The 26,189-nt window shown below is 36.4% G+C and overlaps 3 protein-coding genes across 10 annotated transcripts in view; 2 read left to right on the top strand and 1 right to left on the bottom strand.

Moving 5' to 3' along the window:
• The window catches only part of LOC127837844 (carnitine O-acetyltransferase-like), a 31,731-nt gene extending 31,191 nt beyond the window's left edge, over positions 1–540 (bottom strand). Inside the window, exon 1 of one of the 3 annotated variants that reach the window (XM_052365246.1) lies at positions 241–540. In XM_052365246.1, the coding sequence (XP_052221206.1) occupies positions 241–279 (39 nt within the window). In that variant the 5' untranslated portion in view covers positions 280–540. Of the gene's footprint in view, positions 1–88 lie in introns of all 3 variants that reach the window. The other 2 variants (XM_052365248.1, XM_052365249.1) reach the window with 2 other exon arrangements.
• LOC127837851 (serine/threonine-protein phosphatase 2A activator-like) lies at positions 278–22,424 on the top strand. Of its 3 annotated transcripts, XM_052365264.1 has the most exons (11): positions 554–602; positions 2,879–2,988; positions 3,252–3,286; positions 9,853–9,939; positions 12,487–12,612; positions 13,533–13,650; positions 14,340–14,439; positions 17,771–17,895; positions 18,334–18,434; positions 18,900–19,007; positions 20,953–22,424. In XM_052365264.1, exons 2-11 carry the CDS (start codon positions 2,973–2,975, stop codon positions 21,022–21,024), a joined length of 888 nt encoding a protein of 295 aa, XP_052221224.1. In that variant the 5' UTR covers positions 554–602; positions 2,879–2,972; the 3' UTR covers positions 21,025–22,424. The 3 variants fall into 3 exon arrangements, with proteins under 3 accessions (XP_052221225.1, XP_052221224.1, XP_052221223.1); XM_052365265.1 differs by lacking the exons at positions 554–602; positions 3,252–3,286 and adding an exon at positions 278–403; XM_052365263.1 differs by lacking the exon at positions 3,252–3,286 and having other exon boundaries at positions 571–602.
• A 2,610-nt stretch (positions 22,425–25,034) lies between these two features.
• Positions 25,035–26,189, top strand: part of LOC127837854 (complement C1q-like protein 4) — a 56,814-nt gene continuing 55,659 nt past the window's right edge. The window contains exon 1 of one of the 4 annotated variants that reach the window (XM_052365270.1): positions 25,035–25,311. In XM_052365270.1, coding sequence (XP_052221230.1) covers positions 25,194–25,311 — 118 coding nt within the window. In that variant the 5' untranslated portion in view covers positions 25,035–25,193. The remainder of the gene's footprint in view (positions 25,312–26,189) is intronic. The other 3 variants (XM_052365271.1, XM_052365272.1, XM_052365268.1) reach the window with 3 other exon arrangements.

Raw genomic sequence — 26,189 nt, forward strand, 5'->3', positions numbered from 1 at the left:
ATGAACTTTGAAAGACAAATAACTATATATTGTTTAAATATTATTTTAAATCACACTTTACAAGATGTACTAGTCTTTTCTTACTTACAGATCTTTAAACAAACAACTATCCAGCTAGTAAAATTACAACATTTATTATTATGATTGTCAAAATTTATACTGTAAATATCTACCTATACCTGGGGTCATAAATTAGATCGAACTTAAATTCACATTTCAAAATAAACTACTGTATAGTACCATTGGTGAAACGATTAAACGGAACATATTGGTCATCATGTGCTCTTCGTTAAATTCTGTCAACCTTTCAATGATGCACAGTGTCCAAAGTCTACATTCGGCTCGATAATCTCGAAAATAACCTCTCTATGAAAACGTGTCAAGTCATTCCGGTCACATCTAGGTATACCGGTTATTTTTCCTCCAAAACTTTTGGTCTTCGTTTATAAATAGTTGTTTTTCAATAAGGCCTACTTATTAAAAGAAATTAGTTAAATTCATTAAATACAATTTTGACAAGGAAAAAATGAAACTTGGATATCAATATATGACCGTTTAGACCAAGCGCCGGCTAACATAGATGAAAATGGCGACCACCTCAAGTTTGTTTATTTTGCAAATTGTTATTTTTTTCTTTTTGGGGGGTAAAGTATATAACATTTCAGTTTAGTAGTAACTCATTAATTGTATCCAATTTTAATTAGTATAGAGTGCAGTAAATGTACTCGTGTACTACATAAGGATCGGTGCTAATTAGTGATATTTAAAGGATATATGTTTTCGGACTTTGTGAACCGGACACAATGTTAAGATTATATTTTTCATATTTAATGTTTACCGATTGTATGCCTTAAACTCAAAGCGGCCATATATATAGTTTTGGAGCATTTAAATATTTTAACAATTGTTAGTGATTAATTGTTTGCAGCTTTAATATATATGACTAATAAACAGATATATCAACGTACGATGCTGTCCGGTAATCTTGTGCATTTAAGGGTCAATTGGTTTAAAAACATGTTCTTTTATAAAATGACAACAAAATATCTAAATGTTTTATGAAAATAAGAAGTTCATGTGCTTATTAACACAAAAATATCTGGTTAATTCAGTGAAGAACTGTCTTATTTTATTTCAAAACAAACATTACTCACCTCATTTTCAAACCATCACAGTGTCCGGTAATGTTGCGCGCATGATGTAATGACCTCATTTAGGCAATATTGTAGACATATGGTGTCTATTTAGGGACAAAAAAACATTCCAGAAAATTATTAAAAAAGCAGTTCAGGGTTTTTTTAAGCCCGATTTAATAGCCGAAATTCGGCTATGTTCCCAATCCCAAAAAGTATACTTTTTTCCCAAAATGTGGCAAAAAATTCCCAATTTCCCCCAAAAAAAAAAAAATTTTTTTTTTTTCTTTTTAGAAAGAAGTCTTATGTGTATTTTATCTCAATTTTAATTCAATTACATCTAACAAAGTATTATATGACTTTGTTCTTTTAATTTGAATGATTATAAAGGGTTATATCAAATTTAGTATTTCCCTAATCAGTGGACTTTTCGTGTGGAAAAAAAGGCTAATGAATTTATTTTCCCAATTTCATGAAAATGCCGATAAAATTCCCAATTCCAAAGCCATGAGCTATCTTCCCAAAAAGTGGGAAAAAAACCCTGCAGTTTGTTAAACCATTCTAATTTAATGCGGATATTTCGGTTTATTTGATGATGATGGTGGCATTCTGTTGACTGTAGCAAAAAAAAAACAACAAAAAAATAGCGTGAAGAAAATGCAAAAATGTTTATGCATAACAGGGTTAATTTTACCCAGATCATGCTTCCATAGTTTACAGAAAATATCAAAACTAGGCCATCGCGCATGCGGAGATCAAACCAAATGTGGTTTGACAGAATGGCGGGAAATGACAATGGCGTCTGATGCGATATATTTTCAATTGCCAAAAAATACATAACTGATCGGATATTTTGCAATGGAATGCTTAATTACACTTTGGATTTATGAATTCTTAATTTGAAGTATGAAAACGCTAAAGACTGCAGGGAATTTGTGATTCATTTCAAATGTATCGTAAGTAGGTCAGTGTTTACAATACATTTGTAGGGATGACACAAACGGTGTTAAAATGTAATGATCGAATTTTATTTTGCATGGAATATGTACTTTTTAAATCCTTTAATTCTTAAAAATGTGAAATTCCATCTTTCATTACTAAAGAAAACCATTCGTCGTCTGCGAAATTCGCCAACTGCGGAGTGCGCAAGTTTACCGGACGCGCAAGATTACCGGACTTAACTGTATCTATCTTAGTCTCACCATCATAGAATGAAACCTATTTGTGGGCTTTTTTCGTTCCTCAGAACTTGCGTTGCCATTCATCAAATTGCATTTTCATTCACCAAATTAGCCTATGGCTACAAATTTGCAAATTTGACTCTAGAAAATTGTATTTAGCTACAGCTTATTGTTATAAAACCTCTGACATACATTACTGCCATAATAAAAATAATTACTGTTTTAACCATTTACCACTTAGATACGTATTTTGACCCATTGGTAGTCCGATAGAAAGTTAAATTTAATTAAAGACTGGTCTTACTAGATTCAAGTTGTAAAGGGGTCATTTCCTACCCTTAGATACTGATGATCAGCAAACGGCATAAAACTTGAACAGACTGCGAAGTTATTCGCAGGCTGTTCTGGTTTTATGTGGTCTGCACATAGCCATTTTCACGTCGCCTCTGAGAGGGAAAGGGTTAAGGTATTTTGGCTATTATAAAAGAAAATGTTCAGCCCTGTAACTTTTCTTTACGCTCAAGCAACATTATAGATGATTAATCTTGTTTTTCTTATTTTTAGTTCCGAGGGAGGAGATCCCCAAGTTTGATATTGAGAACCATCAGTTTGTGGTACCCACAAAGCAAGTAGGGATGGGGCCTGAGGATATTCCTAAATGGGAAAACTCAGAGGTAGAGACACTGAGATGATCTTGTATGTTGTGGTAAAAGTAACTTTTTATAAAACTCTCCTAACATACCCCTTTTTTAATATCTGTATGAATAAAGTGTGAAATTGTTACATTACAAATCAAATGTTATGACACTTGTTTGAATTGTACATTGCTTACATTTATCCCAAGCTGTGTTGTTTTATCAATGTGCATGTGATGGTATTATGCTAGTTTTATGATTCTGAGTGATTTGGGTATTTAATCTGCTATTTTGACTTTCAGATTTCATTAAAGAATACACATGGACAAAACCCCTGGTATTTCCTTTTGAAAAGGGCCATATTATGTCCTTATTCATCAGCATGATTAGATGGAGTGCAAGAGGAACAGTTAATTGATTGAGACAAAAGCATTTATTTAAACAAAACACGATTTTAAAAATTATTGTTGGAAAAATAAAATAAAAGTTGATCACTTGTTAATGGTACACAAATAAAATAAACAAAATTCATAGTGTTGGGAAACTCATTGTTAGACTACTAAATGTTTAGGTGCTCAGTATGACAAATAGCAACATCCATCAAGAATAATGACATCACAAATGTTCAGTGCTTTCTATTTGGAAAGAAAGCCCTAATTCAAAAAAAAAGAAATACTAATCTAGATGACAATTTGTTAAAATTGTTGTCACTTAGTGTATAGATGATTGTTTGTTATCATGGTTGTGGTATATTTCTGTTTGACAATACCAATGTATATATATATTTTAGTAACAGCTAGAATATCCCACTGTTTCATTAAATGACTAAATGAGAAAGAAGTTAAAAACTACAGATCAAAAATAACTTTAAAGCCACAATCTGTTTTTCTTGAGCCAAAGTGACTCTTTATCTAAGCAATTGGTTAATGCCGTTTGGAAAGCTGTTTAATAGAAGCTTGATATTTTTTAAATGTTAGTAACTGGACTTTTGAATATTAGGTGGACATAGTAAATAATATTCAAATGTAAATCAGGGAATAAAATATGATTAGTCTAAACAATTATCCGGAGATCCAAACGCCTCAATTTAAGGTAAAAAGTCAAATTAGGGAAGCATAACCTGAATAATTTGTCCTAATCATAACTTTTTAAAGCACATGTGGATTTTAAAATAAATTCTAACATGTAATTACCAAAAAAAAATAGATTAAAGGAACTGTGTTATACCGAAAAGACGAAACCTAATAATCTTTGCTTCAAAAAATAATGTAGCAGCTTTTAATAAGTATTTGTTTATACTGGTTTTCATGATTAAAGGCAGTTTCTAATACGTACACAATGTAAATACATGTACAACTAACCATCAATTGATGACAATTAGCATCTGGAAGGAAGATATTATCAGTGCTCCAGCTAGGCCTTAATTGAAGGGCGCCCACCCTGCCCCTCCAAACCTCCGCCCTGCCCTTCCTAGGGTCCCCCCCTGCCCTTAAAAAAAATAATTTTTATGCTGCCCATATATATCAGGCCTGCTATTTTTCCGGCCTGGGCCGGATTTCCGTTCTTTAAATCCGCTCAGGATTGATTTAGAGACACAGGCAAATCAGTTGAGAAAATTGGAGGGTGGGTGGGGCGCCGAACTATGTATTAACTATTAGTGTTCTCGGAGGAACCTCATACAATCTGTACCTGTAACCCTTAATAATAGCACACCATCTTTTTAACACCTTTTCTCATTGGACACAATTTTTCTTTTGTCCAATGGAACGCACACTAACAATTGCTGATCAATGGCGTATAAACGCTTATGATGTTATGTTAGTTTTTCAAACATTCAAGAGACTCATATTTGAAGAAATTTTGAAAACAAAATGGCAAATTAAAATGAGCAGATGTTTTTAAATGGTTATGTGTATGTGTCAAAGGGCATTCAATTTCATTATAAAATACATGTACGTATGAATCATTCAGAGACTAAAGGCTTTCTGAGAGCCTGACTAATGGGTTTTAGAATGCTCAAAATTATTTTCGTCCGGATGGGGGGGGGGCATTGACCCTGGACCCCAATGGAGGCCTAAGCGGCCGCAAAACCCCTGCTGATGAGTTTCAGGCATGGCCTTCAGCGCTTAATATCAGGCCTGTATATATATGGGGAGCATATAGTTGCCAGTTTGTCCTTCCGTACAAACTAAATTCTTGTCCGGAGCATAACTCTAAAACTACTGAAGGGATTTACTTGAAACTTGAAATATAAACAGATGGCAACTAGGAGAAGTGCAGTGACCAAGAACCATAACTCTATCTACCTTAGTTGTTGAATTATCTCCCCTTTTATATAATTTCAAAGTAAATTTTTGTCCGGAGCATAACTTTAAATCTACTGAAGGGATTTACTTGAAACTTGAAATATAAACAGATGGCAACTAGGAGAAGTGCAGTGACCAAGAACCATAACTCTATCTACCTTAGTTTTTGAATTATCTCCCCTTTTATATAATTTCAAAGTAAATTTTTGTCCAGAGCATAACTCTAAATCTTCTAAAGGGATGTACTTGAAACTTGAAATATAAACAGATGGCAAGTTGAAGAAGTGCAGTGACTAAGAACCATAACTCTATCTACCTAAGGTCTCTGGGGTCAAGGTCAAGGTCACCAAAGCTAATACAAATGTAATAGATTTTCCTTCACACTTTTGTTACAGTTTCTCATAGCGCCTTCAATACTTTACCGATTTCTTTCATATTTGGCATGTAGGTACCTAACCTTGCATGGACCTCTACCTTTTGATGACGTTTGAGGTCACTGGGGTCACCAAGGCTAATAATAGATTTTTCCGTCACACTTTTGTTACAGTTTCTCATAGCACCTTCAATACTTTACCGATCTCTTTCATATTTAGCATGTAGGTACCCTGCATGGACCTCTACCTTTTGATGATGTTTGAGGTCACTGGGGTCAAGGTCACCAAAGCTAAAAATAGATTTTCCTTCACACTTTTGTTACAGTTTCTCATAGTGCCTTCAATACTTTACCGATCTCTTTCATATTTGGCATGTAGGTACCTTGCATGGACCTCTACCTTTTGATGACATTTGAGGTCACTGGGGTCAAAGTCAAGTCACCGAAGCTAATAATAGATTTTCCTTCACACTTTTGTTACAGTTTCTCATAGCGCCTTCAATATTTGAAAGATCTCTTATATATTTGGCATGTAGGTACCTTGCATGGACCTCTACCTTTTGATGAGGTTTTAGGTCACTGGGGTCAAGGTCAAGGTCACTGAGGCTTATATTAGATTTTCTCAAGGTCTTACTTTTGTCCAAACAATTAACCCATATATCGACAAAGCATTATTGGGGAGCATCCATTAGTTTTACTGATATCCTTGTTGTTGTTTTTATCCCCACGCTTTTTGAAAAAAAGGTGGGGATATTGTGGTGATCTCCGCCGTCCGTCCGTCTGTCCGTCCGTCTGTCCGTCTGTCCGTCCGTCCTGGCCACTATCTCCTCCTACACTAAAAGCACTAGAACCTTGAAATTTACACACATGGTAGCTATGAGCATATGTGCGACGGTGCACTATTTGGAATTTTGATCTGACCCCTGGGTCAAAAGTTATAGGGGTTGGGGTGGGGCCGCGTCAGAAATTATCACTCATTTTTTTAGGTTATTTTACATTTACTTCTTTATTTCTACACCGATTCACTTCAAATTGATACTGGACCTCACCTATGACAATACGGTCAATCTCAACCATGCATGGCCCCATTCCCAACCCTGGGGCGCCCCGCCCACATAGGCCACACCCACCAAAAATTTCCATTTACTATAATTTTTTCATTTCTACACGGATTCACTTCAAATTGATACTGAACTTTTGTTATGACATTAGGGTCAATCTCAACTATGCATGGCCCCAATCCCAACCCTGGGGCGCCCGCCCACATAGGCCACACCCACCAAAAAAATCCATTTACTATAAAAAATTTTTAGGTTATTTTACATTAACTTCTTCATTTCTACACTGATTCACTTCAAATTGAAACTGAACCTCTCTTATGACAAAACGGTCAAACTCAACTATGCATGGCCCCGTTGCCAACCCTGGGGCGCCACGCCCACATAGACCACACCCGCCCAAAATTGCCTTTTACTATAATTTCTTCATTAATACACTGATTCACTTCAAATTGATACTGAACCTCTCTTATGACAATACGGTCAATCTCAACTATGCATGGCCCCATTACCAACCCTGGGGCACCCCGCCCACATAGGCCACACCCTCCCAAAATTGCCTTTTACTATAACTTCTTTATTTTTACACCCATTCACTTCTAATTGATACTGAACTTCTCTTATGACAATACAGTCAATCTCAACTATGCATGGCCCCATGATCAACCCTGGGGCGCCCTTGGGTCAAACATGCGGCGTGGGGATACGCGTCGGCCTCTGCCGCGCCATTTCTAGTTTTACAATTATAATTAATACGGTAATGTACAGCTGTAATAAGAGATTTATTCCTCATTTTAGACATTATATTTGAATGGTTTAATAATGGTTTTATAATAATGGAAATAATTATATTCTAACAATTATTAATAACATATAAATTAACATGCAACAGGAAGCATTCCAGAAACGCCCATGCGCTAGAAAGTGCCCTTTTGACAAAGTACTGCGAGTCGAAAGTGCCCTTTTGACACAAAAAGCCCCCCCCCCCCCCCCCCGCCTGCCCTTTTCAAATCCTAGCTGGAGCACTGTATTATTTGAGCACTGTATAGTTGTTAACATGAAAGAACTGGTATAGAAACTTTTTTTTAACTTTGATTTTTATGCCCCTGGATCGAATGATCGGTATATTATTTTTGGCCTGTCTGTCTGTCATTCTGTCCCAAAACTTTAACCTTGGTTATAACTTTGTAATATTGAAGATAGCAACTTGATATTTGGCATGCATGTGTATCTCATGGAGCTGCACATTTTAAGTGGTGAAAGGTCAAAGTCATCATTCAAGGTCAATGGTCAAATATATGGCTTCAAAGCGGCTAAGGAAGGGGAATTGCGTTTCTGACAACACATCTCTTGTTTAATTATCCCCACGTTTTTCGGAGAAAAAGTGGGGATATTGTATTGATGTGCGTCTGTCCATCCGTCCTGGCCACCTGCTCCTCCTACACTATTAGCACTAGAACCTTGAAACTAACATACATGGTAGCTATGAGCATATGTGCAACAGTGACAGTGACGGAATTTTGATCTGACCCCTAGGTCAAAAGTTATGGGGGTTGGGGCAGGGCCGGGTCAGAGATTTTCACTCATTTTTTTATGTTATTTTACATGAACTTCTTCATTTCTTCACCTATTTACTTCAAATTGTTACTGAGCCTCTCTTATGACAATAATGTCAATCTCAACTATGCATGGCCCCATTACCAACCCTGGGGCGCCCCGGCCACATAGGCCACTCCCACCCAAAATTGCCTTTTTCTATAATTTTTTCATTTCTACACAGATTCACTTCAAATTGATACTGAACCTCTCTTATGACAATACAGTCAATCTCAGCTATGCATGGCCACATTACCAACCCTGGGGCGCCCCGCCCACATAGGCCCCGGCCACATAGGCCACGCCCACCCAAAATTGCCTTTTACTATTATTTCTTCATTTCTACACTGATTCACTCCAAATTGATACTGAACCTCTCTTATGACAATACGGTCAATCTCAGCTATGCATGGCCCCATTACCAACCCTGGGGCGCCCTGCCCACATAGGCCCCGGCCACATAGGCCACGCAAACCCAAAATTGCCTTTTACTATAATTTCTTCATTTCTACACCGATTCACTTCAAATTGATTCTGAACCTCTCTTATGACAATACAGTTTATCTCAACAGTGCATGGCCCCATTACCAACCTTGGGGCTTCCCGCCCACATAGGCCACGCCCACCCAAATTTGCCTTTTACTATAATTTCTTCATTTCTACACCGACTCACTTCAAATTGATACTGAACCTCTTTTATGACGATACGGTCAATCTCAACTATGCATGGCGCCATTACCAACCCAGGGGCGCCTCGCCCATAATAGGCCACACCCACCCAAAATTGTCTTTTACTATAATTTCTTCATTTCTACACCGATTCTTTTCTAATTGATGCTGAACTTCTATTATGGCAATAGGGTCAATATCAACTATGTATGGCCCCATTACCAACCCTGGGGCGCCCCGCCCATAATAGGTCACACCCACATAGGCCACGCCCACCCAAAATGCCTTTTACTATATTTTCTTCATTTTAACACCAATTCACTTCAAATTGATACTGAACCTCTCTTATGACAATACAGTTAATCTCAACTATGCATGGCCCCATTACCAACCCTGGGGCGCCCCGGCCACATAGGCCACGCCCACCCAAAATTGCCTTTTACTATATCTTCCTTTCTGCACCGATTGACTTCAAATTGATACTGAACCTCTTTTATGACAATACAGTCAATCCCAACTATGCATGGCGCCATTACCAATCCTGGGGCACCCCGCCCATAAAAGGCCACACCCACCCAAAATTGTCTTTTACTGTAATTTCTTCATTTCTCTACTGATTCACTTCTAATTGATACTGAACTTCTCTTATGACAATACGGTCAATCTCAACTATGCATGGCCCCATTACCAACCTGGGTCAAACATGCGGCGTGGGGATACGCATCGGCCTCTGCCGCGCCATTTCTAGTTATGTTATTGTTTTGACTTTGCTTTCAATTGTTGGAAAGCAGTGTTTTAGATACACCAGATTTTGATATTGGCTTTTGGAGGTAAAAACTGTGTCGTTTTAACTTTATACAGCAGTTCATAGTATTTGATGTAAATGCCTTATGCATTACAGGCATACAAGGACCTAACAGGATTCATTCAAGCCATGAATGAAGCAGTAAAAGGCAAGAAAGTTGGTGCTAACAGATCCCTCTCACCAGTAGGTACAGGTTTCATTGCAGGGTGTTAAAGGGACTTAACTCTGTATTACTAAATTTAAAAAGAATGAAATAAAATTGTGATAATACTCCTTAATTACTGGTACCTCCAACATGAAAGACTTTAAAAATCAATACAGATATGTTTCATTTACCTGAAAATACTGTTTTAAATCATCTAGTTTTTATTTATGTTTTTTAATCTTAAATGATTAATCTATATCATAGATTTGCTGACATTATAAATCAATGCATAATTAAGAAAAAAACATCGTTTATAATAAAGATAATGAATAGACAGTACAAATTGTGTGGAGATGCAAATATGCACACTTGCATCAGGTGCTTGTATTTGGGGAAATCACTGTATTTTTTCCAAGCCTCTTGCAGAAAGCTCAATATAGCAGTCAAAATTGTTGAGGATTTGTTTGTGGGTGCCTCAGTCAGATCTTGAATGGACTGCAACTTTGTAATTTATTGTGAAATTTAAAAAACACAGAAGAATTTTACTATTATAGGACAATGGGTTTTCAAAAAATTTCACAGGGATGACCTTTGAGGGCTCCCCTGAAAAAGTTGTTCAAAGAAATTTGATTCGTCAAAAAACATGGCCGCAGGAGCTTGTTGAACTTTGCATGTTTATTCGTTTTTGCCTATTTTGTGAAAACTTTCAAAAATCTTCCACATTTGTCTGATCCTTTCCAAATTTGCACAGTGTCTTTATATCAATGAGGATACGAACCCTACAAAAAAATTAGCATTATTGGTCCATGAAGTACAGAATTACCTCCCCTTGAATTGAGAAAATGGTGTTTATGCAATGAAGTCCAAATTTTTAATCCAATTCTTTCCAAACTTGTAAGGATTTAGCATGGTTCAAACAAGGGAAACAACTACGGTTTATGCATGTTCTTTTTATTACAGATTTGCCTCCCTTTAATTCATTCAAAATCTCATTTTACAGCAGAGATTCCAAATCTGACTTGTAAATGAGCCCCATATTTACTGCCAGTGCTAGGTTACCTTTTCCCATTTGATCATTCTTAAGTATTGGTCTTGTAATGCTGCTACTGCTTCTGCTACTGCTACTGCTACTGCTACTACTACTACTACTACTACTACTACTACTACTACTACTACTACTACTACTACTACTACTACTACTACTACTACTTCTACTACTACTACTACTACTTCTACTACTACTACTACCACTACTACTACTACTACTACTACTACTACTACTACTACTACTACTACTACTACTACTACTACTACTTCTACTACTACTACTAGTACTACTACTACTAGTACTACTACTACCACCACCACCACCACCACCACCACCACCACCACCACTATTACTACTTCTACTACTACTGCCACTACTACTACTACTTTTACCACTACTACTACTACTACTGCTACTACTACCACTACTACTACTACTACTACTACTACTACTACTTCTACTACTACCACTACTACTACTACTACTTCTACTACTACTACTTTTACTACTACTACTACAACTACTATTACTACTACTACTACTACTACTACTACTACTACTACTACCACTACTACTACTACTACTACTACACCACCACCACCACCACCACCACCACCACCACCATTCACAGTGACAAAAAACGTATTCACACAATGGCTGCTACTACAACTTATAGCCCATATAGGGGGGCATGCATGTTTTACAAACAGCCCTTGTTTCTATGGGATTTTAACCACAACTGTTCATGTTTATCTCCGACACATATTTTTAGGTCACCTGTCATTAAGTGACACGGTGAGCTTATGTGATCGTGTGATGTCCGGCGTCCGTTGTGCGTGCCTGCGTTTGTCCGTGCGTCCGTCCGTCAACAATTTGTTTGTGTAGACAGTAGAGGTCACAGTTTGCATCCAATCTTGATGAAATTTGGTCAAAATGTTTATCTTGATGAAATCCGGTTTGGGATTGTATTTGGGTCATCTGGGGTCAAAAACAAGGTCACTAGGTCAAATAATATAACAACCTTCTGTAGACAATAGAGGTCACAGTTTTCATCCAATCTTTATGAAATTTGGTCAGAATGTTTATCTTGATGAAATCTGGGTTGGGATTTATTTGGGTCATCTGGGGTCAAAAACTAGGTCACTAGGTCAAATAATAGAAAAACCTTGTGTAGACATTAGAGATCACAGTTTTCATCCAACCTTTATGAAATTTGGTCAGAATTCTTGATGAAATCTGGGTGGGATTGTATTTGGGTCATCTGGGGTAAAAATCTAGGTCAAATAAATAGAAAAACCTTGTGTTGACAATAGAGGTCACAGTTTTCATCCAATATTTATGAACTGTGGTCAGAATGTTTATCTTGATGAAATCTGGATTGGGATTGTATTTGGGTCATCTAGAGTCAGGAACTAGGTCACTAGGTCAAATCATAGAAAAACATTGTGTAGACAATAGAGGTCATAGTTTTCATCTGATCTTAATGAGTCAGGTGAGCGATTCAGGGCCATCATGGCCCTCTTGTATTGCATTACAGATGATTGTGGGCCTGTTGAAACTCCTGGAAACGTTGGACAGCTACATAGCAGAGTGCCCACCAGTAGATCAGCCTCAGAGGTTTGGAAACAAGGCATTCAGGTCCTGGTTTGACAAGATGAAACAAGTAGGCATGGTTTGCTCCTGCTCTACTTATTTTTGCCTTAAACCCTTTCAGTGCGGGAACCAAATTTTGAAGGCCTTTGCAAACAGTTTGGATCCTGATGAGACGCCACAGAACGTGGCGTCTCATCAGGATCCAAACTGTTTGCTATTCTGATAGTATTCTTTGAACAAAATCGAAGAAAATGCTAATTTTAGACATTCAGCAGACGACATTTTAGCAGAAGACAAATTACCCAGCATGCAAAGGGTTAAACCCTTTACTACTTAGATATGTATTTTGACACTTTTGTGGTCCCTTGGAAAGTTAAATTTAATAAAATACCTTTCTTACTAGATTCAAGTTTTAAAGGCTTCATTTCTTACCCTAAGCCTTAGATACTAATGAGCAGCAAACAGCATACAACCTGAACAGACTGCGACTTACTCGCAGACTGTTCTGGTTTTATGCTGGTTGCAAAAGCCATTTTCACTTGCTTCTTATGGGGGCAAGGGTTAAGGCATGTGTTCATTCAAAACATTTGTTCTGATATGCAGGCTTATGGTGAATTTGAGCTTTTTCAGTATTAGGGACCAATCTTATAAAACGTTGTACAATATATGAGCTACTAAATGCGAAAATGGGTCTTATGTCATGTTCAACATGAGCTCAGTCAGGAGCTACGCTGTCCACTAATTAGACAACAAAACCTTTATACTGGACAGCTTAGCTTCTGACCAGAATTCATTATTGCGCAGGCTGATCTGGTGTTAGCTTGCCACGTATGGCATATGACCCATATTCGATATTGGCATGTTCCAGCTCTTATGTATATGCTTCGATTCAATTTTCAAAGAATCATAAACTTTTTTCTTATTGGTTTCCTTGGTATCTTATTATGCTTGAATTTTTTGTATTTGCAATAAAATTTCAAACCTTTTCAGAACTCTCAAGATCTCATCTCAAATCTCTTGGACGAAAATTTCAAGAAGGCCAGTGAAGAGATTGCAGTCTATCTCTCTGACTCTTTTGGAAACCAAACCAGAATAGACTATGGGACAGGTACAACAGAGATGTGTTCTAGATGATTTTACTTTTGTTTACAATAGTTAACTTGTCTTAGTTTTAACCTTTTTATTTAAGCCTGATTGCATTTAAAGTACTAATAACTTATTCGAAAAGCTCTCGAGTCCGTTTCCTGTAACCAGTACTTGGTGTCTTTGAGGGAGATCTGAAGAAGTTGGATTGAACCCGTGACCTCCCTTGGCTAGGCAGACACCATATCAATTACACCACAGTGACCTGTAACAAGTGTTAAAGGGACTCATGCATTAACATCTATTGGCAAATGTTTTTTCCCCATGTTGAGTATTTGTTGGTTGCATTTGGCTATATTGTATATATATATATACAAAGCCACACAATACAGCCAAATGCAACCATATATATATATATTCGTTATAGTGCATATGGTTTACTTTCATTGTTATAATCCTTCAGAGAGGGGTTTTGTCAAGTCATTATGTTTGTTGGTATATTCTACTTATTCAATAAGTTAACTTCAAATCTATGGTATTAAATTTACTGGTTAATTGAGGTCATCGAGAGAGTGTTGCTTGGGAATAACCCGTATTGTGTTTGTTGATATGAAAGTAAATTATAAAGGCATCCAATCCTAAGCTAGATATTCTATCTTTGTCAAAATGGGAACTGTTTGAATACAGATGTTATAACCCAATGCCTTGCTTTAGGTCACGAGTTGGCTTTTTTGGCCTTCATGTTGTGTTTTTACAAGCTGGGGCTGTTGGAGGAGTCTGATGCTGAAGCTCTCATTCTCACAGTTTTCACCAGGTAATGCTCACAGTGTCTTTGTTAGAATTCACTTTTACAGTCTTCAAATTAGCCTATAAGTTCGTAGCCCGAGTGGATTCTTGGGACGGTCAGTCGATCATAAATGCATATTAAATAGCCCGACCGGTCGATTGAATATTTTAGTGTAAAATAATAAACAGAGTGAAAAAAATTCATGAACACCGGTCAGCCACTTTGGGTTAAAGACATAATCAATGGAAGTAGTCGGTACAAGTCGTTAGCCAATCAACATGTCTGAGTTTCACTCTTACGGAGACTCCGGAAATGGACTATTTTATTATTGATTTTTGATTGGTTAGCGGATAGAAAAACAACTGACGAAAAATCTTCGCTACTTTCCGAAAATCGTACAAGTCAGCAAACGTTGCAAATGAAAAAGTTTGAGCGATCGATTAGCAAAATAAAGCACTGCAATAGCATATAATTAAGCAATATGTTACAAAATTATATATTTATTACGTGTTTGCTAGGTAACTGGTTTTCATTTTTCTTGAATCATACGATATGCACATTTGATTTCATGTGCAAAACACTTTAATATTTTCGGACTGTTATTTTCGGATACAGTTTTGTTTTTGTCAATTAAAATTTATTTTCGGCATTCTTTAAATTATGAAAATGTCTATAGAATTAATACACATGCGATGATACGGATGGTATGATTTATAATATTTCGCTTTGTTTTCACCAGAAATTGCAACTAGAAAGACTAAAAAAGTACAATAGGTTAGGGCTCAGGGCGCTAACAAAACTGTATGAAAATTGTTTCATGATTTAGGACAAATGTCCTGAAAAAAATTGACCATTTAGCCATTTGAGGAAACCTGTCCTGAGGAAATTGGGGCCAATCTGAAACACTGAGATATGGAGATGTCAAGAGAGCATGCCTTTGCTGTTGTTATCAAAAATAAATAATACAGTCTGTTGAAAACGGGACAGGCAAATGTTTTTACTCATTAGAAGTTATTTCTGATTGGAAATGAATATTTTTGTTGCTCCGAGCCAAAAAAGTCATAAAATGTATGTTAACGTTTTCGGGCTATTGAAACTGTCTTCGGGCTATTAAAAATTCTATCTGATTAGCCCGAAAGGCTATTGGTCTAAAATATTTAGCGTGAAGACTGCTTTTATTTAATGTATTTTAGCCTCAATCTGAGAAAAGGGGCCTTATGCTCCAGACTAATCTGGAATGACACTTTACACTCATGCATTACGCCCAGTTTACCCAGATAGAAGCTCGTGTATAAAAGGTCATGGTACAAAATGTATACAAAATGTCAAATTCTGAATTTGGTTATGTCTCTGTCATGTGAATGGGCATAAATGAGTACTCTTTCATTAAATTTAAGAACATGGGTCAATTTTGAAGTGGATGATGAGCTGTTGGTATTTGTGACCAGTTGTGGTATGGTTCTTGGTCACATTACTACATGACCATGTCTTTTACATATTTGTATTCATATTTTTGTACTGACCCATCAATATCTTATTTTGAAACAATTGCTATTTTCGAAAAAATAGTAAATTTTTAACACTGCAAAAAGTGCAGCTTTTTCGGAATTTGTCATTTTCATGCGTTTAATTTGCCAGTGGCCTTTTGTAATTTTAAGTGCACAGAGCTATGTATTCCATTTTATAGGGCTTTGGTATTGAAAGTATTCGTTAATTAAAAATTTGTAATTCAACAAAGCATTTTCCTTTAGACAGGAAGGTAAATTAAAAGTATGTGATTCTATCATTTCCATTTGACAGGCAATCATATGATCCGCTGTCTGGGAAAACAGGGCTACATGTATATGCATGTGCATAGAGTGTCATCCCAGATTAGCCTGTGCAGTATACACAGGCTAATCAGGGACAAAACTTCGCTTTTCTGGTATTTGTTGTTATTTTTAGCTCGACTATTATATATAAAATATATATAGGGGAGCTATCCTACTTACCCCGGCGTCTGCGTTAGCGTCTGCGTTAGCGTCTGCGTTAGCGTGCAAATGTTAAAGTTTTCGTACTACCCCAAATATTTTCTTTGTCCCTTGACATATTGCTTTCATATTTTGCATACTTGTTTACCAACATGGCCCCAACCTATAAACAAGAGCAGACAACTCTATCAAGCATTTTGTCATAATTATGGCCCCTTTTCCACTTAGAATATGCAGCAAATGTTAAAGTTGCATACTACCCCAACTATTTTCAATATCCCTTGACATATTGCTTTCATATTTTGCATACTTGTTAACCATCATGACCCCAACCTATAAACAAGAGGAGACAACTCTTTCAAGCATTTTGTCATAATTATGGCCCCTTTTCCACTTATAATAAGCAGCAAATGTTAAAGTTTGTGTACTACCTCAACTATTTTCAATGTCCCTTGACATATTGCTTTCATATTTTGCATACTTGTTAACCATCATGACCCCAACCTATAAACAAGAGCAGACAACTGTATCAAGCATTTTGACAGAATTATTGCCCCTTTTATACTTAGAATATGCATATTATTGATAAATCTATGTTTCAGTTTGCGTACTACCCCAAATATTTCCTATATCCTTTGACATATTGCTTTTATACCCGTATGTTGCATACTTTTTTACCAACATGACCCCAACCTATAAATAAGAGCAGTACACTGTATCAAGCATTTTGACATAATTATGGCCCCGTTTACACTTAGATAATTGAACATTTTGCTTAAATTGCCATAACTTCTTTATTTATGATCACATTTTATTATTACTTTGACAAAACAACACTTACCTGAATACCACAATGGATTCCACCCAAACAATACCCCACGCCCCTACCCAAAATCCCTCCCCCCCCAACCTCCCCCCCCCCCCAATTTTTTTTTAAACATCATCTCATAAATCACCCCACCCCACATTATACCTCCCTCTCACCCCCCACCCTCCTACCCCCATAAGCCCCTCCCATTTTTTTTTAAACATCATCTAATAAATTACCACACCCCACATTATACCCCCCTCTCACCCCCACTACCCCCCCTACCCCCCCCCCCCTCATTTTTTTTAAACTTTTTTTATTTTTTTATTTTTGAAAGATCGTCTAATAAATTATTGAATATGAACAATTTCCCCATGATGGCTTACGTTATACTGTCAAGCACTCGAATAATCGAGCGCGCTGTCCTCTGAAAGCTCTTGTTGTTTAAATTGCATCTCTTTTAAGCAAAAAACCAGTTTTTGCGGGAAGTAGCACAGGCTAATCTGTGATGATACTCTGTGCACATGCATTTAGCCCCATTTTCTCAGAGCAAGGCTCATATGTATTATCTATTCACAAGGTACTTGGTTCTGGTGCGCAGGCTACAGCTGTCGTACCGTATGGAGCCCGCAGGCTCTCAAGGGGTCTGGGCTCTTGATGACCATCAGTTCTTGCCCTTCATATGGGGATCTGCACAGCTCGTTGGTATGTGGTACTTTGTGTGAAGTATACCATAGACATGCATGAATCTAGGGGATTAAAATACCGGTACTATCCATTTGGTCCCATAATGTCTCAGTCTTTCAAATCATGCTTTAAGTAGGTTTTTATCTCGCCAATTATGCCACTTTGCCATGTTTTGTAAATATAAAACTGACTATGCTAGTGTTGCATCAGAATGTTTGCTTTGAGTAGTTTGTGTTTCTTCTTTGGAATGCAGGTAAAATGTATAGTGATAATATTCAATGTTAATTTTGCATCTTTAATCGCTAATTGTAATAGAGATAAAGATTTTTTTATTTAACCGATGTAAACTTTTCTGTTTATGGCACGACTGTTTTGTGTAAATACGATTACGTCTTGTATGTTAAGAAGAATTTGTTGTCATGTTTATGTCAACATACAGTTTATGTTTTTTTTCAGGCCACCCAAGAATTCAGCCAAAATCTTTTATAAAGCCAGAAATCTATGAACATTTTGCAAAAGACTACATGTTTCTAAGCTGTATAAAGTACATTAATGAGGTATGTAGTTTGTACATTTACAACACATTTTAAACATTTAAATCCAAATTGTTTAGATAATTCCACAGCTACTTTCATCAATAGTATCACACCCATATATATACTGTATAAGGGGGTGTTTGGGACTTATGATGCAAGGGGCTTAGGGATTCCCTATAAAACCATACATGTATAAACCCGCCTCACTTTACCTATGAACTAACTAAATGATTTTAAAATCATTTTTTGTTTTGGTTGACTAGATTTAACTTATGCATTGATCACCAACAGCAACACCGCTTGAAAAAGCTCTTTGGTACTGACATATTTGTTATGACTTAAAATTGGAAATGGGCTTTCCAGTACAAAACAGGGACATATCTATGTGTCAAACACCGACATTTGTGGATGTTTGTATTGATTCCTATTTACATAAATTTCTTTCAACAATTCTATTGCTTCTTGTATCTCATGTTTGAATTGCAGGTGAAAACAGGTCCTTTTGCAGAGCATTCAAACCAGCTTTGGAACATAAGTGCCGTCCCCAACTGGGAAAAAGTCAACGCTGGTCTCGTGAAAATGTACAAGGCAGAGGTAAATATTGTTTCATACGTTTGGACAACTGCTTAGGGAATTGCCAGCTATAAATGTTCCTGTAAGTATTTGCTTTGTCAATGTGGAAAGTCAGTTATGGCCTTAGTAAAATGTTCACTATGCTGCATATTCAGTGTGAACTTATGGTAACATAAGCGTAATTATTTGAATAGCCTATGCTGTAAATTACATATTGGGCTTGTCAAAATTTAGAATTATACTGTTTAGTTAATGTTAACCTTGATATGAATTTTTTTGTTATAAAAATATTATGGAAAATGAAAGCTCAACTTTTGCCATGTAAAAATGTGACAAAGAACTGCTTATATAGTTTGAGCTTCTGGGAATATAATTTGTTGATTAACAAATTAATAAAAAACACATTTTACCTTGTCAAAATATGCACAATTTGTTACAAATTGATAATGCAATATGTTACAGGTTATGTAAAGCTCGATTGGTGGTTGTCAGCTAGTATACTTCTTATATGTACACCGGGTACTCTTCAGTATTCTTAAATGTACCCCGGGTACAGAAAATATACTTAAAAGTACCCGACCAATTAAGACTGTAAGGTTTATTCCAGCCTAAAATCGGATGTCGTAAAGGCGCTACAGAATAAAAAACAAAATTCTCTTTGAAAAAAAACCTGCCTCAATATTCTTTTTTGAGTTTGAGCTTCGATAATTAAGCGGTTATTTTACTAAATATTGACATAAATATGAACATAGTAAATTTGAAAAAAAGGTGACAAAAACGAATTTAGCGCTAGAATTCACAGGTGTGTTTTAGTATATTTTCCATACCCGGGGTACATTTAATTATACTTAAGAGCATCCAGGTTGCATTTTTGTATACATAAGAGCATCCAGGGTACATTTACATATACTTAAGAGCATCCAGGGTACATTTAAGTATACTTAAGAGCATCCAGGGTACATTTAAGTATACTTAATAGCATCCAGGGTACATTTAAGTATACTTAAGAGCATCCAGGGTAGATTTAAGTATACCTTAGAGCAGCCAGGGTACATTTAAGTATACTTAAGAGCATCCAGGGTACATTTAAGTATACCTAAAAGCATCCAGGGTACATTTAAGTATACCTAAGAGCATCTACAGTACATTTAAGTATACTTAAGAGCATCCAGGGTACATTTAAGTATACCTTAGAGCATCCAGGGTACATTTCAGTATACTTAAGAGCATCCAGGGTACATTTAAGTATACCTAAGAGCATCCAGGGTACATTTAAGTATACCTAAGAGCATCCAGAGTACATTTTAGTATACTTTAGAGCATCCAGGGTACATTTAAGTATACCTAAGAGCATCCATGGTACATTTAAGTATACCTAAGAGCATCCAGGGTACATTTAAGTATACCTAAGAGCATCCAGGGTACATTTAAGTATATTTAAGAGCATCCAGGGTACATTTAAGTATACCTAAGAGCATCCAGGGTACATTTAAGTATACTTAAGAGCATCCAGGGTACATTTAAGTATACTTAAGAGCATCCAGGGTACATTTAAGTAGAACTCAAGCCGACAATGACTAATCAAGCTTATGTAAATGTAGAAGTTATTATCTTAATAAGGCAAAGCCAGAATGTTCACCTTGTTGATAAGGCAGTATATAACATGTTGATGATGCAATATGTACCCAATTGATGAGGCAATATTTTAAATGTTGAATAGTTGATAAGGAAATGTGATGCGTGCTGTATGTTGATGAGGTGATATGTCACATTTTGATGGGGCAATTTCGAATATGTTGATGAGGCAATATTTTATGTTGTTATGGCAGGATGTTACATGTCGAATTGTTGATTAAGCAATTTGCTAGTTGTTTAATTGTTGATTAGGCAATATGTTACAATTAATGAGCAATTATGTTACAATTTTACCATATTATACCCGATGGTCTTTATGATTTGATTTCAGGTATTGGCAAAATTTCCAGTGATCCAACATTTCTGGTTTGGCAGTTTGCTAAGTATCCGCCCTGCCACATGATGCATCAAACAGACATGTGCTTGAACCCTTACCTTCTTAATGCTGCTTCCGTATTGCTCACCCAGTTGCCCATAAAATAGATGCTTCCAATAAATTAGAATTAAAATCAATTAAGCGCTAAAATATTATGAAATTAATGCACTCGTACATTGAGTGTTTAGGGGGTAAATATTTTATACAAAAGAGCGTGAGCATTTTGTTTGTGATAATCCAAAGCACATTTGGTAATATTTGTGATTTTGATGGAATGTAAATTATTCCTTTGACACTAACTGGCAAGGAATTAACATGTTCGTGAAGTTTCTGTGAAGTTGAACGGATCTATATGCAAATGGCTAGTAAAGCAAAATCTGGCAATTTTCCTACTTAGGTACTTTTGTCCTAGGAAGTCCCAAATTCAAATGGTTCGCCTCCACACCTGAATATTTGTTACGCTTTATTATCTCAGCCAAGTATGATGGTCAACAAAAATTCACCTTTAAGACTGCTGAGATTAGGTTCCTTTTATTTTCTAAATTTGACCCTTTAAACATGGTTCAATTACCGGTACTGATTTGTTTTTTGCAAACATAAGATTTTTGTTAAAGGGGCCTTCTCACAGATTTTGGCATGTTTTGAAGTTTGTCATTAAATGCTTTATATTGACAAATGTTAACATTGGTTCTAAAAAGCTCCAGTAAAAAATAGAATAAAATTAATAAAAGAAAAAAAAGTAGACCGCATCAGAGCTTGAACCAGTGACCCCTGGAATCCTGGAGTAAAAACCAATTAGACCTCTCGGCCATCCTGCCAAGTATGTATGAAAGACGTATTTTATATTTTATATAAGCAATCTTCGTAGTTTCACAAAATTAAACTACAACAACAAAACTCTCCAATTATTCAATCGTTTCGCGTTGCAACGCTTTATAATTTTCAGGTTTTTAAATCGTCAAAAGATGCATATAATGGCTATATTAGACCATGGTAAATGTTCAGTATTACTGTTTCCTCACAAATATCATAACTAAAACGAAAATTTGCGATTCTGAAACAACTTTTTTCAATTTTGTCAATTTCCCAAAACGTGAAAAGATCCCTTTAAAGAGGCAATATTTGTTTATTAAAATCTCCTTTAAACGTGTTCTGCAATCTCAATTACAGATGCTTGCATAAAGTTGGGTACGTTTGGTAAGCATGTGAGTCTTTGTTTGACTACAATGTTTGTATGTTTGTTAAAGCGATGGGCAAAAGGCTTGGAAATGTACATCATACACAGACTGAATATAAATCTGACATTTTGTATATTATTGTACATTGTTATGTTTTATTTTATGTTATAAATACATGTAAATAGGATGTAACTTTATAAAGTGCTTATAATACTGATATGTATTGATTGTGAATAAATTTAAATGCAATGTGACTTTATACCGTGCTTTAGATATTAAAATGTATTGACTGTTAAAAACAGTGTTTTTCACTTTTGATTTAAGGTATTAAGGTCAAAACAAATCTCGAGCTGAAATGCACAAAACAGAAATAAATTCTCTTCTCTTATAAGAAATTCAGCTTTTATTACTTATTCTACCACGGCACGTGACTTGTTTTCCACATACAAAGAATTAAAACTACCGTGGGTTATTACCCCGATATACTAAGGGAGATAAGTATGACGTCACTTTGATTGTCCGCGCACTGTTTATGAATGAAGAATACGTCATTTGATTGTCATTGTTGTGGTGTCGTCACGTTTTCGCGGAAAAGTGGAAGACGTTCGGTTAATATAGTTCTCATTTATAACCTTTAAATCGCGGATAACTTATAAATGAAATCGTGTTAGAATCGAAATAATCGACGGAAAACCGTTGGTTACTGCGTAATAACCAACGGTATGTCGTTCCAATGCTTGTTATCAAACCACTCGGGCTACGCCCTCGTGGTTTAATTCCTACGCATCTGAACTCCATACCGTTGGTTATTACCGCAATAACTAACGGTTACCCGTCAATTACTTCTTAATTCTACCACGGCACGTGACTTGTTTTCTATATTCAAAGAAGGACATGTACCGTGGGTTATTATCCCGATATACCAACGGTTGTTAGTATGACGTCACTTTTGATTGTCCGCGCACTGTTTATGAATGAAGACGACGTCATTTGATTTTCATTGTTGTGGTGACGTCACGTTTTCGCGGAAAAGTGGAGGACGTTTGGTTAATATAATTCTCATTTATAACCTTTAAATCGCGGGTAACTTATTAATGAAATCGTGTTAGAATCGAAATAATCGACGGGTAACCGTTGGTTATTGCGGTAATAACCAACGGTATGTTGTTTCCGATGCTTGTTATCAAACCACTCGGGCTACGCCCTCGTGGTTTAATTCCTACGCATCGGAATTCCATACCATTGGTTATTACCTCAATAACCAACGGTTACCCGTCGATTATTTCTTAATTCTACCACGGCACGTGACTTGTTTTCTATATACAAAGAAGACAAACTACTGTTGGTTATTACCCCGATATACCAACGGTTGTTTAAAGTGACGTCACTTTGATTGTCCGCGCACATTTTATGAATGAAGACGACGTCATTTGATTGTAATTGTTGTGGTGACGTCACGTTTTCGCGGAAAAGTGGAGGACGTTCGGTTAATATAATCTCATGCTTGTTATCAAACCACTCGGGTTACGCCCTCGTGGTTTAATTCCTACGCATCGGAACTCCATACCGTTGGTTATTACCACAATAACCAACGGTTACCCATGGATTATTTCTTAAACACCTACTATCAGAAGGTTTAAGTTGGAGGGAATAAGAATGACTTGGTCCTGTTAGTGTGCAGGTCAGTCCAGCATGTTCAAAGCAAAGACAAACATACTTATCTAAGTCAGACTATTATCTAAGTTTAATGTTTCCAGTATCCGGCAGTCTTTGGCACGTATTGCGTCGCGCTGAATCTATAGAACATACCCATGAATTTTGCCTATTCTATTAATACGTTTAATTTAATTTCGAATTGTAAATAGGTCATTGATCATTTGCTTTATTTATAAGGTTAATGATCATTTGCATGGATTACGATGGGGATCAGTGACTATTCAAAGTAATATTATCTGGAGCTTGTGCTTCCTATACATTTGATGATAAGATACAAGTTAGGGACAATAAGTGTATTGATAAGATATTGTATGGCTTTGAAGTGGAATTCGTCGAAAAGTTTTGGCGCAATCATTTTCTGAGTATTATTAATTTTTAACAACGATATTTTTCCTTTAAATCAACAAACTTAACGCTTTAATGTATACATTAATAATTTATCCTTTAAAATGGAAAGCTTATACAAATAACTAATTGATAACACAATTTTGTCAACAGTATATGTGTAACATAGTCATTGGAGTACACCATAAAATACACCAGTCCATTTCAGTTTTAATTTCGATTTATTTTGCTTATTTAGTTCTGACACAACGTTCTCCAATGTCGGTAAAATATTCTGAACAACGAGTATATGAGGCGGCCTAACGGCCGTGACAACAACAAAATATGTGACCGCAATGTCCGGCTGTGTGCGTAGTACTCGCAAACTACTCAAATTAATAGCACTAATATACATTGAACCATTTAGTGGTGACGTGTGCAATTTCTGACGGGAACGTGCGTAAAATCACTTGCTTAAAGGTAACGACGTAATATGACGCATGCAACAGACGTATATGGACGTCAGCCCGCCATTTGCATGAGATTATACAACAATCAATGGACCGCATGCTTACCCAAGGCATGACTTATCAGCGAACAATGGGCAATTAACTTTTCTTCGTCTCGTTTGACGTTAACATATGGTGTGTATTTGTATAGATCTATCTAGGTAGACACGGTATTGAACTTTATGCAAAACAAACATATATTAATACTATCCTTAGTAGTATATCTTAAGCACTATGTGGCATATGGCTATATGGTTCAAGGTCACAAAATACGCATTAAAATATGGTATAATAAATAACGAGTCCGTTAAAAATTTAAATCGTATCGCATCTTCGCGAGATAGCACACTTTCCGCAATATTTAAGTACATGGTTTAAGTCCACACAAGTGAGGAGATAAGAAAACTACCACGTCTTTTCAACGGTTCTACAACAAGGCATTCACATCCTACAGGCCATTTTAACAATCATGTGGACTCTGTTGGTACTAGTCGCTCAGGTAATGTGCGTTACAAGCGTGGCTCATGCGGACGAGACTTCCTCTATGTCAGCATTGCTGGAGAGACTGCACGCATTGGAAGGAAGAGGTATGTGACAACTATCATAATGCCTTAGAATGGGGTTAAATCAAATATCAAACGTATTTTAATACATATTACAATTGCCAAAGTATTTGCCTTGCTTCAGATGTTTATCTTTATGTACTAGTAAATGCGAATTGGCACTGTGCATGTCAGTGCTCCAGCTAGGATTTGAAAAGGGCAGGGGGGCTTTTTTGTCAAAAGGGCACTTTCGACGCGCAGTATATTGTCAAATGGGCACTTTCGACGCGCAGTATTTTGTGAAAAGAGCACGTTCGAGCGCGCGGGTGTTTCTGGAATGCTTCCTATTGCATGTTAATTTATATGTTATAAATAATTGTATTATTTCCATTATTATTAAACCATTCAAATATAATGTCTACAATGAGGATTGAAATAATTACAATGAAATAAGAGATTTATGAATTATCATATGTAAAAAAAAAAAAAAAAAATTTTTTTTTAGAGGGGGGGGGCAGGGCGGGTGTTCAGGGGGGCAGGGCGGAGGTTCGGGAGGGCAGGGCGCGGCGCCCTTTGATTTAGGCCTAGCTGGAGCACTGCAGTGCATGTAAATAACAGCTTTTGTCATTGCCTTTAGCAAATGTTAAGGTTGACCAGAGTACCCAGAAACAAATCAAAAGGGTAGAAAAACTGTTGCCGATAATAGAAACTCAGTACAAGCAAGGTTGTTATGATCGTTTTTGTATTGATTGCCAGCAATATCAATATGCATACCATGAAAACACTTGTTGCGGCGGTAATAAATGATTATTCTGAATGTTAAATTGAATCTGTTTGTACAAGTTTTTTTGGCGTGAAGTATTACTGAAACAAGTGTCGACAAAAGGGAAACTCGCGAACGGTATGCATTACTAAGTATATAT

Source organism: Dreissena polymorpha, chromosome 7, assembly GCF_020536995.1.
Source record: "Dreissena polymorpha isolate Duluth1 chromosome 7, UMN_Dpol_1.0, whole genome shotgun sequence".
NCBI lineage: Eukaryota > Metazoa > Mollusca > Bivalvia > Myida > Dreissenidae > Dreissena > Dreissena polymorpha.